Source organism: Pollicipes pollicipes, unplaced genomic scaffold, assembly GCF_011947565.3.
Source record: "Pollicipes pollicipes isolate AB1234 unplaced genomic scaffold, Ppol_2.1 Scaffold_4295;HRSCAF=5057_pilon_pilon_pilon, whole genome shotgun sequence".
Taxonomy (NCBI): Eukaryota; Metazoa; Arthropoda; class Thecostraca; order Pollicipedomorpha; family Pollicipedidae; genus Pollicipes; species Pollicipes pollicipes.
The window spans coordinates 5,624,668-5,643,367 of record NW_023596461.1 but is presented as its reverse complement, the minus strand read 5'-3'; the positions used below and the strand labels follow the sequence as shown (position 1 = coordinate 5,643,367).

Genomic DNA, 18,700 nt, shown 5'->3' with positions numbered 1-18,700 from the left:
CGCTGTCTCAGGGGTCTCAAATTGGTACAAGAGACCTTTTAATTGACATTTGAGATCACGGCCCTACGGGCGGGGGTGCTAAATATGACCTACAGCCAGTCCTTCGGGCCATTCATCGTTCCAGTCCGGCCGTTGATCTTTGGCCTCGAGGGTCCCTTCTTCCGCTCTTCAGACCTCCTCAAACAAAGCCTGTGACCGACCCGAGGTCACTAGCTGACACATGACCCTCTGTTACACACCGTGGACCCCTGACCCACGCAGGGATCCCATCCATTTTTCCAGAGACCCGCCAAATGCAAGTCGTGGCCCCCGGTCTTGCTCCTGCTTGGCAAATGGGTTCCCAGGATTCAGACTGACAGGGAGCCAACTATCCGGTGTTTATGGTCTCTCGCCGACCGAGACACCCACATTGTCTCAGGGGTTCCTCAAACGGTGCAGCAGGACCTCTGTCTGATATTTTAGGCCACGGCCCTCCGCGCCGCGATTCCTTAAGGGCCCTTGGAGCGCCCTTATGCCCTCCAACCGGGCCCCTAATCGTCAGTGGTTTACTGTATCATATCGTTTTATCGTTTTGATCGTTGGTTTTGTAAGTATTTTAGGACAAAAGTTTACTCACACACACACACACACACAAATATGTATATATATACACATATATATATTGCCATCTTTTCATAAAAATTCGAAAATCACGCTATGGGACTGACACTTGCGTCGTATAAAGTGCTTGCGGGCTTGCTTCGCTATTTGACAGAGCTGGCGCTGTGAAGGCGGATGTGACGGCCTGTGCGTTTCATGGACGATCTGTGGCTTCAGTATTTCGGGATGCGTTCAATATCATTCACCGCGTTTCTTTGCCAGTCGTATCAGAGGCTGCCGGGATGTGTGACGGGGGCCAGGTGTGGTGTGCTGTCTGTCAGGGACGTATGAAGCCATTGCAAATAAACTTCGCCTGTGAGTTAGTTTTTTCGTGCAGCAACATGGGGTGGATCACTTGCAACCTTCGCGGATATCGATCGTTGACCACTCGCCGCTTCACCCACCCTCGTTATCCGCGTGTACGTGCTGGGAGAGGCTGTTGCAAATGGCTGAAAAGATTGAAAAGGAAAAAACTTCGTTTTATCTGTTTCGAGAAACAATCGTTAACCTGTGCGGATATAGTTAGTTCGAACATGAGGTAAACACTGCTTTAGCGCTAGCCGTCTTCGCGCCACGTAGCCAGGTGTCGAAGGTAATGAAACACACCAAAGTGGTAACATGGATCATTCGAAAGCTTCATTTGATGCATTTTCATTTAACCAGCCCACGTTCCCTGACTAAGACCAAAAAGTGGCTCCAAAACGCACTCCGTCAAGACATTGGGAGTGCTGCTTTGCCTACGGATTCGCTGAAAACTGACTGCATTTCCTCAATTCTTTCACCGCATCCGTTGCAAAATATATTGATACGTGCGATATATTCCATTGATGTGTGTGACTTCTCTGACATTTTTCAAAGCAATGATTTGAGCAATGCATTCGGACGTCACCGTGGCCTGCCCCTTTCACTGTAACGAACGAATGAACTAAATAAATGAATCCATCAAAATAATGGCATTTGACACGTGCACTTTTGGTTACTTTACTTAGTCCGCGGGGTCTAAGACAACTGCATCTGGCCGGCAGGGGAAATGTGACTTTCCCCCTATGTCCGTGAAGATAGCGATTTATTTGGTGATTTTTACAGCGAGGAGTTCCGATTTCCCTAAAAAATGGTTTCAAGGTCAATTATGGCATTAGAACATCAAAAATGACCCTTATTTTGTAATATCATGCTACCTTCCTGGTCGAAAGGTGGATTAAAGGATGGGGAATTCGATATCACCCAAAATTACCGTCCGATTTTCAACTTGCAAATGTCAGAATGTTCAACGCAGAAGGAACTAGCGTCCGTCCAAAAGTCCTGAACTGTCAAGGTCACCTTTCGAGGTCAAACGTGGGCTCAAATGACAGGGAACTCCATATCACCCAAAAACTACGGGCCAATTTTTAACCAACAAGCATCAGAACATTCACCACAGAAAGTGCTAGCATTCGTCAAAAAGTTATCACCTGTCAAGGTCACCCTGCGAGGTCAAACGCGGTCCCAAAGGACGGGAAACTCCATATCACCTAAAAATTACCGCCCGATTTTTATTTTACAAGATAAGAACATTCACCACAGAAAAAACTAGCGTACGTCAAAAAGTTCTGACCTCCCAAGGTCATCCTGCAAGGTCAAACGCGGGCTCATAGGACGGGGAACTCCATATCACCCAAAAGCTACCGGCCGATTTTTACCTTACAAAGATAAAAAAATTCACCCCAGAAAGAGCTAGCGTCCGTCGAAAAATCCTGACCTCTCAAGGTCACCCTTCATGGTCAAACGCGGGCTCAAAGGACGGGGAACTCTATGTCACCCAAAAATTACCAACCGATTTTAGCTAACAAACATCAGAACATTCACCACAAAAAGAAGTAGTGTCTGTCAAAAAGTCCTGACCTCTGAAGGTCATCTTTCAAGGTCAAACGCGGGCTCGAAGGACGGGGAACTCCATATCACCCAAAACTTACCGGCCGATTTTTATTTTACAAAGATCGGAACATTCACCTCAGAAAGAACTAGCGTCTGTCGAAAAGTCCTGACGCCTCAAGGTCACCCTTCAAAGTCAGACGCAGGCTCGAAGGACGGGGAACTCCATATCACCCAAAAATTACCGCCGGTTTTTAACTAACAAGTACAAAAACATTTACCACAGAAAGAGCTAAAGTCGGTCAAAAAGTCTTGACCTCTCAAGCTTGCCTTTCAAGGTCAAATGCGGGCTCAAAGGAAGGAGAACTGCATATCACCCAAACATTACCGGCCGATTCTTAGCTAACAAACATCAGAACATTCACCACAGAAAGAACTATCGTCTGTCAAAAAGCACTGACATCTCAAGGTCACCCTTCAAGGTCAAACGTGGGTTCAAAAGAATGAATGTTCTACTGTTTGTTAGTTAAAAATCGGCCAGTGATTTTTGGGTGATATGGAGTTCCCCGTTCTTTGAGCCCGCGTTTGGCTTTGAATGGTGGCCTTGAGAGGTCAGGACCTTTTAACGGAAGCTAGCTCTTTCTGTAGTGAATGTTCTGATCTTTGTGAAATAAAAATCGGCCGGTAATTTTTGGGAGATATGGAGTTCCCCGTCCTTTGAGCCCGCGTTTTACCTTGAAGCGTGACCTTGAGAGGTCAGGACTTTTGGATGGACGCTAGTTCTCTCCGCGCTGGGTATTCTGACATTTGCAAGTTGAAAATCGACCGACAATTTTTGGGTGATATGGAGTTCTCCGTCCTTTGAACCAGATTTTTACCTGAAAGGTCACATGATATTGCAAAATCAGGGTCATTTTTGGTGTTCTCATGCCACAATTGACCTTGAAACCATTTTCCAGGGAAATCGGAACTCGTCGCTGTAAAAATCACTGAATAAATTGCTAACTTCACGGACATCTTCCCCCTGAGATCTCCAACTTCCAGAAGCCGCATGAGAAAGACCGAGATGCTGTTCTGGAGGTCTCGTCAAAACACGAAAAATTCAAACCAACGTTTTGACCCCAGGTCAAATGTGAGGTCACCGAAGGCCATGATATGCAAAATCTTTCGTTCCAGTGGAAGAAGCTGAAACTTGTGTCAACGCGCCGAAGCGGATATGGCAGGCAGGGCAATATGCATTAAGACTGTGGGGAGTCCATTCCGACCCTTTTCGTTCCCCCGCATGGATCAGGTCAGATCAGCTACCGTTCAAAGTTGTTGTACCAGTGACCTACAATAACGATATTTTCTTCAAAATATGCTTCTCTCCAAGTTTGTTTTATAAGATGCAGCTGTGGAATAAAAACATTTCAAACACAAAAATACCATTCCAGGGCGACCTAGAGTTTATCTGAGGTCAACTTAGGTCAAAGCTGTAAGCCACTCAAACGAAAAAATGGGATTCTAACCGGGTGTGTACAATTACGTCTGACGGGACACTACGTCTGACGGGCCAGGCTCCGTAGAGTGCGTAAACTGTCCCTTGGTGCTGACGCCTCCAATGAAAAATAAGGTAGCCAAAGTCAGTATGGATGAATAGACACACACAAGACTTCTAGCAAGGGGAAACCGAGGCCCACCAACTTAGAGAAGAAAGTGGGCCAAATTTGAAGAAATGCCTTTTAATTTGGGCTAGGGTTAGTGTTTTTTTGTTTTTTGTTCAGCCATTCCTTCCAATACATTTCTTTAGCACCGGCACATTTGACATGGCCTTTGATGCGTACAACTTATTCTGGGCCTTCACGTAATTTCGGAATCGTTATATTGAGATATTCATTACATCCCAAATTTTTATACTTCGTTTTTTACCGGCGCAACTTTTTGCGATACTGCATTCCTAATTACTGGTCATGTAGTTCCGTAGCTCCTCATGCTAATGGAATCCAGGCACACACCAAAGGCGATATTGAATATAAACTCAAAGCCCTCGCAGCTGTGAGCCAAATATTCTACCAGTCTACAACGATGTTTTCGTCTACAAGTGATCATGGCTTCTTGAGACATATTTGGCCGCAACTTTATTTCTCCATGGTACGGCACTGGAATCTAACAAACCGCTGACCGCCACATTTTCATCGAATCAGCAGAGCTTGAGTTGCTACCTGAGTGGGAGGAGGGTCCATACTTTTGGCGCACGCAACCGTAATCCATCAGCTGACGTCAGATCCCTGAAAGCTTGACACGCAAACCTTGGGAATGTTCACTTGTGCAAAAGCCGTTTGCGTGTGATGAAGATAAAGCGTGATGTATGTCTGAGGTTGCGCATACCGACCAAAAGGTATTGACGTTTGTATATTTCCTAGGACGAGCAAAATGTCCTTCTCCCTAAGGGAGGTGTTAATCCAAACGAATCTCGATCGCCTGAGCTCTCGCTTCTTTTGAGCCTTCTCTCCGACCGTGACGTTATGAACAAAACGACTGCCGCACTGGCAGTAACGCATTATGGTAAAAGTCTATTATTGGTAAAGCACCGCCGGTAGATTATCGTTACTCATGACAGAACGATGGGCCCATACTACGCGAAAATATTTGGGGATATTTTCAAAACGCTTGGAGAAAGCTCAGAGGAAGAACGATGCCAATTGAATGAGTACATTGCGCTCCAAATTTCCACATAATGAAGTCAAAAATGATTTTTCCGTAGGCCAAATCGACCCATTGCACTGCTCGCATTCGGCAGTTTAACTCATTACCTGACACATCGTGAAGGGACGTGCCCCAATGGAGTACTAAAAAACATACCATAGTGCATGCCTCACAATAGTACATTCTGGGTAAGTGTAGGTAATGCGATTCCTCCTGTAGCTGCAAAGCAAGTATTGGACATTAAGACTTATCAAAATATCCTCTGCGTTTATTCCTTGGGGAGTTCCTTCTTTATGTGCGTGCGTTTTCTAAACCCATCGCTCCCACGGGGGTTGAGAAGGAATTGGCAGTCTTTGCAGCCTGCTGACATGCTTATTAAAACAGTGCGAATGTGTACCGCTGTCGCATCCAATATGCCCACTGTAACCACGCATTCTGGAACACCTTGTGACTCAAGCGTATTCTGGAGACGTCAGCCCTTTGTCGGCCTAATGCTGCGGCCCGGCTGATTGTCAGCGTTAGCACGTCTGACCGCCTGTTGTAAGAGTGCCATCACGCGTGTCCGCCTATTGTGAGCCAGGACGTCAGGCCGCCTGTTGTAAGAGCGCCAAAATGTCAGGCCGCCTATTGTAAGAGCGCCAGCACGTCTGGCCGCCTGCTGTAAAAGCGACAGTACGTCAGGCCCCCTGTCGTAAACCAGCACATATGGCCGCCTGTTGTAAGAGTGCCGGCACATCTGGCCGCCGAGTGTAAGATCGCCAGCACGTCTGGCCGCCTGCTGTAAGAGCGACAGTACGTCAGGCCCCCTGTCGTAAACCAGCACATCAGGCCGCCTGTTGTAAGAGTGCCGGCACATCTGGCCGCCGAGTGTAAGATCGCCAGCACGTCAGGCCGCCTGTTGTATTAGCGCCAGCACGTCAGGCCTTCTATTGTCGGAGCTCCAGCATGTCAGGCCGACTGTTGTCAGAGCGCCACCACGTCTGGCCGCCTATTGTAAGAGCGCCACCACTTCTGACCGCTTGTTGTAAGAGCGCCAGCACGTCTGGCCGCCTATTGTAAGCCAGTACATCTGGCCGCCTGTTGTAAGTCAGTACATCTGGCCGCCTGTTGTAAGAGCGCCAGCACGTCAGGCCGCCTGTTGTAAGGGCGCCAGCACGTCTGCCCGCCTATTGTAAGAGCGACAGAACGTGTGGCCGCCTATTGTAAGAGCACCAGCACGCCAGGCCGCCTGTTGTAAGAGCACCAGCACGTCAGGCCGCCTGTTGTAAGAACACCAGCACGTCAGGCCGCCCGTCGTAAGAGCACCAGCACGTCAGGCCGCTCGTTGTAAGAGCACCAGCACGTCAGGCCGCCCGTTGTAAGAGCACCAGCACATCAGGCCGCCCGTTGTAAGAGCACCAGCACGTCATGCCGCCCGTTGTAAGAGCACCAGCACGTCATGCCGCCCGTTGTAAGAGCACCAGCACGTCAGGCCGCCCGTTGTAAGAGCACCAGCCTGTTGTAAGTCAATTATCTGTGAGGTATGTGCCGTAGTCTGTGATTATGTGGATAACAGCGGATTGGCCCACTTCTTGTCTTTCCTTTATTTCAGAAATCAGAAATGACTGTTTTCAGGCGTAGAAGACCCAACCGAAACGCAAAGTAGGTGTCATACCAGGGCTGTCGATGATAAATGTCACCAAACCTTTTTCGGCTGTAGTCCATAACAGAACTGTGCACTTTCTGTTCTGCCGACTTTTTCGCTCCCGCTGTGCTTTTTTAAACAATGTATGAATAGTTAAGTCCACACCTTCCTCAATGTTAACATGAACGGAGCATTGCCCTAACTCGCAAGAGGCTGGAGACTCAGAGCAAAGCGTTAATTGCATGCCGCATGATTTCGCGTTTGTCAGATGTATGTACAATCATTCAACTGACTTTTGTGAATTCTTGAGAGCCTCCCTTCGGCTGGCCCTACCCGGATGTCACGTGCTCGCGCATTGTGTCATGCTCCACATGATCGAGCGAATGCTGTACGATTTGGTTCTGTTGGTTGACCCTGAAACTAGACAATGGTTTTCTGGGAGAGAACCGAGGGGCAGATATCTTGAGTCTTGGTGATCAATACCTACCACAAAACATGTCACCAAGTACGCCAACACGTAACTTTACGGAGCAGAATCGTGGCTATCACTAGTTTTTCTAGGACTTACTTTTCGGCTGTTCACTACCGCTGTTTCTATCGATTGCATTTTATTGTGACATTAATGTCATTGCAGGCATTACCATTTTCGCGTTTTGAGCATTGCCTGGTCAGGCTTATGATGTTTGATTTGTTCACGACGTGGTCTGCCATTGTGCCAGCATCCGTCGATGACCGTGCAACGAACAGAAATAAGCTATCTCAAGTATAAGGGCGTCGCAGAAGCTGTGCTTTATTATCAGCAGTGGGGCACGCAACACAGGAAGAAGATCTACCATGTTCAATGCAAGCCACTGCTTATCGCAAACGTCAGCGGCATAGAGCGTTAAAGAACGGCACACTTTCTCACACGGAAAAAGCCTTTGATTTGCGATATCTGTTTACGAGCAGTAGGTGCCGTCGGCGGTGTTGGCCTGGATCCAGGACAGCACCTCGGTGACTCGGGCGTACACGCCCGGGTAGCCGGGCAGAGCACAGCCCCGACCCCACGAGACGACGCCGATGAGGGAGTAGCGGTCGGACTCGAGGGTGACCATCGGGCCACCGCTGTCGCCCTGGCACGAGTCCTTGCCGCCCTCACTGAGACCGGCACAGATCATGGACGGGTTGATGCTGCTGTATGACGACCTGCAGACGGTGTTGGAGATGACGGGCACGGTGACCTCCCTCAGAGTGGTGGCCTGTGAGCCGCCCGAGCTGGTGGTACCCCAGCCGGTGACGATTGCGTCGGCGCCGACAAAGTCGTTACCGGCGGTGGGCAGACAGGCCGGCGCCAGGGTGTTGTCGCTTGGGAAAGTAATGGGGTTGGTCAGCTTTAGCAGCGAGAAGTCGTAACCGGAGCTGGACGCGGACGAGTAGCTCGGGTGGTTGATGATCTGCTGCACACTGGCGCGAATCTCGCCGTCGCTGTTGCTGATGCGGTGCTCCTTGAGCAGGACCTCGATCTGACTGGGTGATGATCCGACCGTACAGTGAGCCGCCGTCATCACGTACCGGTTGTTGATGACGGTGCCACCGCACCAGGTGCGGGTGCCGCCGGCGCTGACCAGGCCCGCCTGCCACGGATACTCATTCACCTCGGTCTCCACGCCGCCGACGATGCGGGAGGAGCGGTTCGGAATTCCGCAGCAACAAGAGCCTGACGGTGCAGCCGTAGTGGTCACCTGAGTTTCGGTCACCTCCAACTGACAGAGGAAGCCGCTCCTAACCACCGAGTAGTCCGAGTGCCACTGGACGGCCATCGTCGACACCGAGGTTACGGCGCTGGGGCCCGCCGTGCCACAAAACTTCTGACCGTTCACGGACAACCAGTCCCAGGAGCACCGGGAATGCCTCTCCACGTTAAACGCTGAGCAGGAGATGGAAATGGTATCGCCCGTGTTCTCTGCTGTCAGCTGGTAGTCACAGTCCTCGTTGTTGACGTAGTTTGCCGGGTGGTTGGTCGACTTGATGGTGTAGGTGCTGCCTCTCGCCAGGGTGGCAGCTCCGCAACTAAGCTCTGAGCCCCCGCCGCCCCCGCCGCCCCCGCCGCCCCCGCCAACCGTCAGCGAGCAGCGGTACCCGGTACGAACAACGCTGTAGTCGGCGTGGAACTGGATAGCGAAACTTGAGCTGGAGGAAGCGGGCGGACCCGCCGTACCGCAGTACTTCTGACCGTCCACGGAGAGCCAGTCCCAATTGCAGCGCGAGTTCCGCTCAAGATCGAAGGCGGAACACTCGAAGTCTATGCTGCCGCCGTCAGCCGCCGTGACGGTGTAGTCGCAGTCAAAGTTGTTGCCGTAGTTACCCGGGTGGCCGGGAGACTGGATAACGTACGTGCCCTCCGCGAGCGAGTGAGTTCCACAGGCCAGCGTGTCCCCCGAGACGGCATCGCCGACAGTCACGATACACCTGTACCCTGTCCTTACGACGCTGTAGTCGGTGTGGAAGGCGATCGCCAGCGAGGAGCCCGAGACGCCAGCGGGTCCCGAGGTGCCGCAGTACTTTTGGCCGCCTACGGCCAGCCAGTCCCACCTGCATCTGCTGTGCTGTTCCAGGTTGAACGCCTCACAGGCCAGGGTCAGCTGGGCGCCGGACTCACCGCTCAGGTCATACTCGCAGTCGAAGTTGTTGCCGTAGTTGGACGGGTGGTTCGGGGATTCGATAGCGTAGGAGCCCACAGCGAGCACGTGAGTGCCGCAGCCGATGTCGGCAGCGCGCGGGCTGATGGGCGGCAGCGAGTCATCTCGCTCAGATGGTGGCGGCTTCCACTCATCCCGCTCCGAGGGCGGCGGTCTCGGTACCGCCTGGGCACCCACCAGGAGTGCGAGCAGGAAGATGCCGGTCTTCATGGTCGTCAGAGTCTGCCACGAAATGGCTGTCCCAAGCTTTTATACCACAAAATGTGCTGAAGTAATGAAAACTGGCGACCGCCTTGGACACACTTGGACCACTTGTGCGATGCATCATCCAAAGTTCCTTTCTGCTTTACATCTGACAAACACATTTTGATGTCACTCAAACCAGCCTCGTCACTCAGAAGGCTGTGCCGATGATAAGGCAAAACGCTTGAGTAAGCCGAGAGGGTCTGGTAATGCTGGATCGATAAAGAACGCAGTACATATTCGATGACGAAGGCAAAATCATACAGAATGGTACCAGGCCTACGCGCACGGGAAGCTTTCCGTCCTTCGCAATACAGATACAGCAGGACAACTGGGTTGTCTTGTAGACCTGAAAGACGCTAGGTATTTGAATAACCGCTTGTTTGATAGGACTGGTGATTCTGATTAGACGTTTAGTTCAAGCAGCTATCACCCGTTTTACAAACGCGTACCACGTGAACTGCTTTAAACCGTTTGCAATGTCTCTAGAGATTACATAGTAATGTTTCGAGATTACGTAGACGACAGACGATAGGGCCTCGGTTATACCTGTGTTCACAGAAGTTTACTGCGTGAAGCGTTTTAACCTTATCATTACGTGCAATGGAAGCAGATTCTGCCGCACCTCATCTTTTGAGACGATTTTCACAGCTCCTTGAAACTTGACGAGATTTGCTCTGCATGCCCCCGTATGTTGTGCCAAGGTTTTAAAGAGAACTTCGATCGGGAGGATTTCCATGGGTAAATATCGACAAGTAACTGTGCGGACATTTGCCGTCTTCCGCTCACTGCCCGTGCCTGCCCGATTATAGCTATTCCTTTGTCTGTTCAGGGGTTATTGATGGTTCAGTAAGTTGGGTTCAAGTGCGTGCCAACTGCAGTGGTCATTTGTGCGTTGGGGTTCAATCAAATTGGATGCACATGTGTGCGAAACGCTTTGTTATTATTTTTAACGCCAAATGTCTGTGGAGTGCACAACATGGTCGCCATCATTCGACAGAAACAGCTCTGGTGCAGATCAATTATCAAGTCTTCCGTGTCCTGGACGATAATGAAATATGAGTTTTAGTACCACTTGACTTCAGGAAATGCTTAGATGGCTTAAGCAATACCAAATTAGCCCGGAAGTTAAAAAAGAAATAAAAAAGTAAAAAAGAAATAGCTTTATTACCCCATATTTTCAACAAGATAGTAAAAAAGGTGATCCAATTTAGTCGCCGTGAAGCGTACAGCAGCGGGTCTCCGTTGGGCTGTGAAAACTGGCGGTAAGACGTCATTATTGCTGACGACAAAGCTGCGTCATACGAATGATTGGGGAGCAATCGCGCCCATGACTGTTGCACCGAGTCACGTGGAAATGGACAGGAGCGCAGCCAGGGTTTCTTTCAGTGGGGGGGGGGGGGGGCATCTTGTTCGGCAAAAAAGCACCATCCTGACTTTTTAGCTGTCTGTCAGCGGCCATCTAACGTGAAAATAAAAGATTTCGGGCTCGGGGAAAATACCCCGCTCTCTTGGCCCCTCCCGCACTCCTTTCTCACCATAACCAATAACATATTATATTCAGCTCAACATACCTAATTTTTGCGTGAATTCGGAAGAATTGAAAAGGTGACCATTCCGTTTAAGAGCTACCTTTCTGATAATTTCCAGCATACACGCCTGAATTTTCCACAGCACACCATGATCAACTCCACCCCAAACCGAAATGCAACTGGAAGATATCAGTGTACGTCACTGAGGCCACTGATGTTTACCACTTTCTCAGTACAACCAAAGTTGTTTAAGACAAATTATGTCACCATTGTGCAACATGCCGATCATGCTCATCTTATCGTTACAGGTAAAAGGTACGACCTTTCTGTACACATTAAAAAACAAACATTAAAAACCCAGTCAACGTCTGTTCACGGGTCATTCCAGGACGGCGAAAACACGACCACGTAAGCAATGCGCTCCGCATGCCCAGGTCTGTCACCGTGGGACGCGTCACACACTTTGCCTATTGGAACGAACTTTGAGAACCGGGGAGCCGAGATCGAGATCGAGAGTGCCACAGCGAGTCAGCATACAGGGCAACCGGCATCGGCGCAGGGGCCTGGACAGTATAATCAACTCCGTCGAAAGCGCTTCCAACCACGGCCCTTTCAATCCGTCACCCGTCGCTGTCTTTTCTGCTCATGGGCCTCGCACTCTGCGTCTGCGTTTTGCTGTTCGGTCAGAAGCCGAGACGTCACAATGTTTGCGCCCTGAGCTTGCCGACCGGTCGGATATGGCTCTCCCTGCGGAGTCTACGGCATCGGGGGGGGGGGGGGGGATGTGTGGCCAGTGGGGGGTAATTTGGCCGAGGGCGCGGGTATTTTCCCGCACCTAACATGTTCAAAAGTACCCGCAACTGACTGAATGCAACAAACGAAACATTTGTATTATTTGTTTAAGTGAAGGATTTTCCGTGAAAGCTGCATAACGTAAAATGTGAATAACTGTTTTCTAATCTGTAGGAATATATGATAAACATGTCGATTCAAGCAGGGGAGGATCCAGGATTTTGTCAGGGGGAAGCACGCAACATTATGAACCGCCATAAAGTTACGGACCCCCCAAAAATAAAATATCCATGAAGCCCAACCACCAAATTTACAAATTGATAGTACGCTATTTTTACACGGAAACCCATCTTACTGTGCACATCCCCTAGAAAACTAGGCGTACTACGCGTTCACACACATGGAGGCTGTTCATTTTCTCCAGATAATGGTTAATCCTGTCAAGTTGAGGCTTATTTTTTTCGGAAAAATGGTGAAATAAGCTAAAATTGGCTGCTGAACATCATCAAAATGAGCCACGAACTTGATTCTAAGCATATTTACAGCTGGCAGGCTGGTCGATGTGATCAGCTGAGGGCTGATGACTAATGTGGAGTTTTTGCTTTGTTATGAAGGAGTACAAAATATCCTAGCAATAAAATGTTACATGCCTCCGTCAATTGGTATGCGGTCCTCAAGGCATGCGAGAAGAACCAAGACCAACGGGATAGGCCCCTGAACGATCGGAAGTACCCCGGCAGGCTGACATATAGAGCCCTGGCCAGAGCATAGGGCCCTTTGAGCAAGGAACCAGTGTGTGTGTGCGTACCCAAGACCAGGTGCGCCGATGAATGCCCTGTGCGATCAAGAATGCCCGGGGAGTTTACCGGAAAGGACCACGATGTGTGTGAAAGGTTCTCCGCAAACGAGATTAAAGGGAAAGAGCCCTAGATCATCGATGTAGAGGGCCCCTGGACATGGAGTGGCCCAGTGCCCTACCTTACATTGACACCTGAAACGTAACAAGGCACTCAGAGCAAGTGGAAAGAACTCGAAACCAATAAGAAGGGCCCCTGAGTAACAAAGTGTACCCCGGCATATGGGGCCCCAACAAGAGCGTATAGAGCCTTTCGGGCAAATGGGAAGAATGTGCGGAGGGCCCAGATGGATCAAGAGTCCCAGGCACAATGGCACATAGTGCCTCAACAGCAGCGTAGGGCCCCTTCGAGAAAATGCCAAGAGATCAAGGGCAACGTGGAAGGCTCCTTAGCGATCGGATTGACCAGGCAAGTGGACATATGGGGCCCGAGCGACAGCGTAACGCCCCTGGACAGCGCAATGAGTTTCCCTGCTCACGGGCTTCACTTTCGCTTGTGACTGCTCTTGGTGGTCTGGAGGGCCGAGAGGCCCAATTTTGTTGTTTTGTGTTTGATAACTGCGTCCGTTCGCCTGGTCATGAGCCTCTTTAGAGCCTATGGGTCCCCTCGGCGCACAAGGGGGAGCACGGTTCCATGCCTCCCCTCCCCCCTGAATCCGTTATTGGCCCGAGCAGTTTGATAAATGGGGTCCCGATAAGAACATAGGGCCATCCATTCAAATAACAAGCACCCAAGACACAATATGGAGGACCACCAAAACATCGAGTGTGCCCAAACAGGCCACCAGAGGGCCCCGTCACGAACGCAGGGCCCTACAATGGCACACCAAAACACAACGTGCAGGGCCTCCGAACCGGTCTAGTATTCAGAGCCTTCCATTCAAATAGGAAGTTCCCAAGATCCATTTAGGGGCCCCCGAACGCCCGAGTGAGCCCAATTGGGCAAACAGATGGCCCCAGACAAGAGCATAGGCCCTGAAGCAAGTGATAGAAAACTGGAAGCGCCCTAGACCAACATGAAGGGTCCACGAGCACATCGTGAGTGGCCAACGTTAGGCTAACGTTACCAACGTTAATCTACTGGCCAACGTTAGGCCAATTGTGAACAACGTGAATGCAGCCGGGCAGCCGAGAATACCCCGGCATGCCATCATGCGCGGTCCCCATCTCAAGTGTATAGCGCGTTTCGGTCGGATGGAAAACATCCGTAGAAGGCCCCTGATTGACAAAAGTGCCCGGCACGCTAGCAGGAAGGGCCCCAGCAACAGTGCAGGGCCCTTCGAGTATATGCAAAGAAATAAAGGGCAATGTAGAAGGCTCTTCAACAATCAGGTTGACCTCAGAAGCAGACACATAGGGCCCACGGAAACAAAGTAGTTCCTCTGTATAGCGTAAGCAGTCTTAAAATCTCCCAATCGCCACTCTCTCAATTAATGAATAATCATTTTTGTCTTTTCGTGGGCCCTTCACTTTCGCTTGCGACTGTTATTGGTCACCCTAAAGCCCAAAGACGTCCAATTTTGTTGCGTTCTGTGTAAAAACTGCTTCTTTTCAGCCGGATATGGGTCTTCTCAGAGCCCACTCCGTGACCTTCCCTCTTGATCCGCCCCTGAATTCAAGACACTGAAGTGTGACCAACAAAGATGCAGGATGTTGCGATGTCATGACAGTCTGACAGGGCTAACCATGCGAGCCCACACCGCAAGTCACTTAGGTGGGCAGATCATGCGGTATGTGATCACGTTATCTCTAAAGCGCGGATCAAGTAGCGAAGTGTGTCGTGTTTTCAGCGATTTCATAAAATAAGGCAGCCAAAACATGTTTGTTTGTGTAGGGCTGGCGCCCCACTCATTAAAAATAATGCCCCGCTAAAGACGGTGCCCGGCAATCAAAATTCTTGGATCCATCTTAAAAGTAGGTTTCTCGTTTCAGGAGGAACGAACCCCTAGCACTCCCTCGGCGTCGTATTTGCCCTAAACCAAGCAGCTGCAACAATGTTGCAAATTGACCCCGTAGCACCTACTTGGTTACATTACTACACTAAGTCAAAGACTTGTGATGATCTTGACTTCAGCTATATATTTGCAAAGTAAGTGAGCAATTTGTATTGTTTTCTATGATAAGGACATGGTAAAGTCCATCAGAACAGCTTTTACAGACAGGAAATGATGAAGTGCTGTTTAGGTTATATATATAGTAGTGCATTTCCTACCAAAGGTATTCAAATATGGCGTACCAGATTCATTTCCGGTGAGTTTCAGTTGCTTATGATTAGATGCAAGCGGGCAAAGTCCTTCAACTTCGGACTTTGGTACGAAGTGGTGCGCCGAAGCGGTTGCCCCTTGGTTACGTCGGCTGTTCACGGTATTTATGAAGCTCTTGTGGATGGCTATAGACTAGAGGCTTATGCTAGCTGAAATGACCGAAGCTCTGCGAGATGTCAGTAATTTGGCCTTAACCGCCTCTCGCTTATCTCCTGTTGGACATCTTCAATTAGCTGGTTCTTACGAAGGCAGATGTCGTGCCACATATTCGGTATGGAAAAGTTGATCATGTCAGCTAATGTTGCCTTCTCCATGGTTAATTATAGCGGAATATGTTTCACAACATACCTGGTAACATCAATTGTGCACTCACATTTGTGACCTTGGTGTGACCTCCAGTTTGATCTTCATGCAGAATGAGGGTAGGTGCTGAATTTTTTAGTTGAAAAATTGTTATTTAATGGCTATAAAGTTTGTGTGTGGTCATGTATCCCACAATATTTGTACATTTTGCCCATCTAAATGTCATTTTGTCCCTTGCCATCATCACATGTAAATCTGCCATAAGCTGCTGCAGGAATGTGAAAATAGGAGAATTTTTACAATAAATTCTAGATCTAACAGCCAGTGCTACCACCATAAGGGTTTATCAAGATGTCAATGTGCTAGAAGTTTAATTGCATATGACTGAAACAGCTTGATTGCATATTTATTTCTGTGATACCTGAATGTAATCCAAAATTCTAGTTACAATGCATGTGCCATTTTTTTCAAAGGTTTACTTGATGCATCACCAAAATAGGCCATATTATCACACTTAATTGCTGTGGCATGCCCAAGGTTTTACCCACGTGGTTCTTAAGTTAACCAAAATGACCTGTAATTTTCACTGATCAAAAGTACTATAAAATGTCTGGTGGTAGATGATAAGATATCTAAGCCTATAATATGACCATATGTCAGCAGTAAAATATGGGTACTTAAATATGGTTGAGTTCTCTGTTCATCTACAAAATATGTTCAGGTGATTCATTTTCTGATGTGATGCATTGTATACAAACTTTTCAGTTAAACAAGATTGACCAAACCCATAGGTTTTATGAACCTTTCTAAGTGTTATAAGATTGGTTATTTATGTGGTTTGTACCCACAAAACATTTAAGAGGAATTCCACAAGCTCCAATGGTTTCTTGAAGTTTTGGACATTTTGCTCGCATAAGTCATGGGCTAATTTCTCATTGCAGGGGTTACCTCTGGACATTGTGGGCCTCCTCTTCTGTGACATTTTTATCCCTAGTGTTCCTCTGTAAGCATTCTTTATTTTCTTACTGAAACAGGGACATAATGAGGGACTTAAGCTTGGAGGCACTAATGCCTGTGGAGAGACATGTTTGATGCAATATTAGATGACCACAGGAGTTGTTTTTTTGAGGACAGTATGTGATTATGGTCTCTCAGAAAATGGCTGTTCTGGTGACTCCAGGAACCCCTGGTGCTTAGTATCTTTCACTATGTTATATATATATATATATATATATATATATATATATATATATATATATATGAGTGATCCTGAACTGGTCAGGCCAAGGTGGTCTTGTGGCCTTCCACTTACCTCCAGTGGCAGGCTGGCTGCTTAACAACCTGCCACTGGACTGCCACTGCTACCATGTCTGAAGCCTACTGAGAGCTACTTGGTGATCATTTAGCATAATGTTAAGCCTTTTGATTCGATATACACATTGTAATATGTTACCTGTTCACCAGAGCACCATAGTGTGTCATGTACAGCCACCATGAGGGTTGCACCACCATTTTTAAAAAAAATTATCCCAAATGGTTTGTGTGGGTGACTTTGGATTCAGAGTACCTGCTAAGCATAGCTTGTTGCGTGTACCCCAAACCCACCACCCAAGCGTGCCATCCAGTTCAACAGCTAATTTTGCCTCCGCCCTTTCGCCAGACAGGATTGTGGAGGGTTTTACGTGCCGCACAATGCTGTGACACGGCCGCCTCCGGTCTGGGTTGAACCTCGTTGGCCAGTTGCCAGCTGGTCTTTCCATTTCAACGGGCCAAACAATGCGCCCACTCTGGGACTGGTACCCAGTGCCGCTGGATTACGAGTCCAACATCTTTCCCCAAGACCACGGAGGCAGCATAGACCACGGAGGCGGCATTTTTGTTATTGTGATTGCATATATTATGATAGGATCTGCAAGACTTTCTTACTTGCATCAAGCATTGCATGACATAACCTTGACATAGCCTTGACATAACCTTGTCTGCTTTCAGTCTACGAAGTTTGTAAAAATGGCCTCCAAGAAGCCAGAAGGAATACCAAACTATGTCAAGTTCGTCTTCGGCGGATCTGCAGGGTAAGCCAATTTTCCAAGTTTTGTGTGTTTTCCAGTGTGCATCAAGGTAAGCAGCCATGAGAGACCACCTGTCCTGTGTAGCACTCAGTAAGGCAGTGTAAATGTACTTAGTTAAAAGTAAACTGCCTGACTGTAAATGACTGGTTTTCAGGCATATTAGCTAGAAATGCCGTGTCACACAAGCATCAACCAGGCAGGTGTTGGTTCCGAACTCAGTTTGAAGTAATTGATTGTGATATTTTAGTATGTGCTGACCGCAAGTCATTTTGCACCAGACATGTTTAAATTTGCATTCACTTGCAATTACCATGAAAATGGGCATGGCCCATAAGATAAATCAAATTGAACATGTAGAAAGGTTTTTTTTTAAAAACCATGCTGTAAAACATAGGAATATGTGTATCTGTGTGTTATTGTGTGTATCCATGTGTGGTATGCAGTCTCATGTAACTCCACATATCCTTGGTTAACCCTTGGTTTCGAATTCATGAGGTCATTGGTCAGTTTATCAACAATCATATGGGTTCTGTAGTCACACATCGACAACATCGACGTCGCGCGTGATGGTTATCAGATGTGACCTCATATCGCATGGATAACTGCGGCTGTTGTCAAGTATAGTTGGCCAGTGAATAACATTAAAACAATACAAAGCAAGGACTGTAGCTTAAAACGCTGCCTACAGATGTGGCAGCTCCATGCAGCCCTCCAACGGCAGCATGGCATCCGTGGTCTGACTAAACTGTTATATTTATTGTCGGGGCACGTGAAGCTCATCGCCGATTGGTTGCCGAGAAGCTATTGGACGTGCCAGGAGCAGTTCAGTTATTTTTCTTTCCGAAAATAGGAAGCGATTTACTTTGCGGCCCCAGGTCGGCGCAGGCTGGCTACGCGTTACGCAAAGCACATGATGTACGGAACCACGTAGTCTGCCATGATACTGGAGTCTGTCCAGGCCTCCTCTCTTGCAGACCGGTGTTCTCTGTAGATTCAGGGGTATACCATTTCCACCGCGGTTGTCCGGTCAGCTGGTCACGTTCGCACTCCCCGCAACCGTCCCAGTGCGTGTTCCGATCCGCCCAGTCAGCCCGTCCCCAACCACGCCATCTGATGGCACTTATGGCCGGCAGCCGGACTAGCCAGGGGGACTGTACGGACGAC

General features: G+C 48.7%; 1 protein-coding gene across 1 annotated transcript; it reads right to left on the bottom strand.

The window, feature by feature from the left end:
* Window positions 1–7,558: 7,558 nt before the first annotated feature.
* On the bottom strand, window positions 7,559–9,708 carry LOC119096324 (venom serine protease 34-like). The gene has a single exon (XM_037219164.1). The coding sequence runs from the start codon at window positions 9,685–9,687 to the stop codon at window positions 7,738–7,740; it is 1,950 nt and encodes a 649-aa protein (XP_037075059.1). The 5' UTR covers window positions 9,688–9,708; the 3' UTR covers window positions 7,559–7,737.
* Between the last annotated feature and the right edge of the window lie 8,992 nt (window positions 9,709–18,700).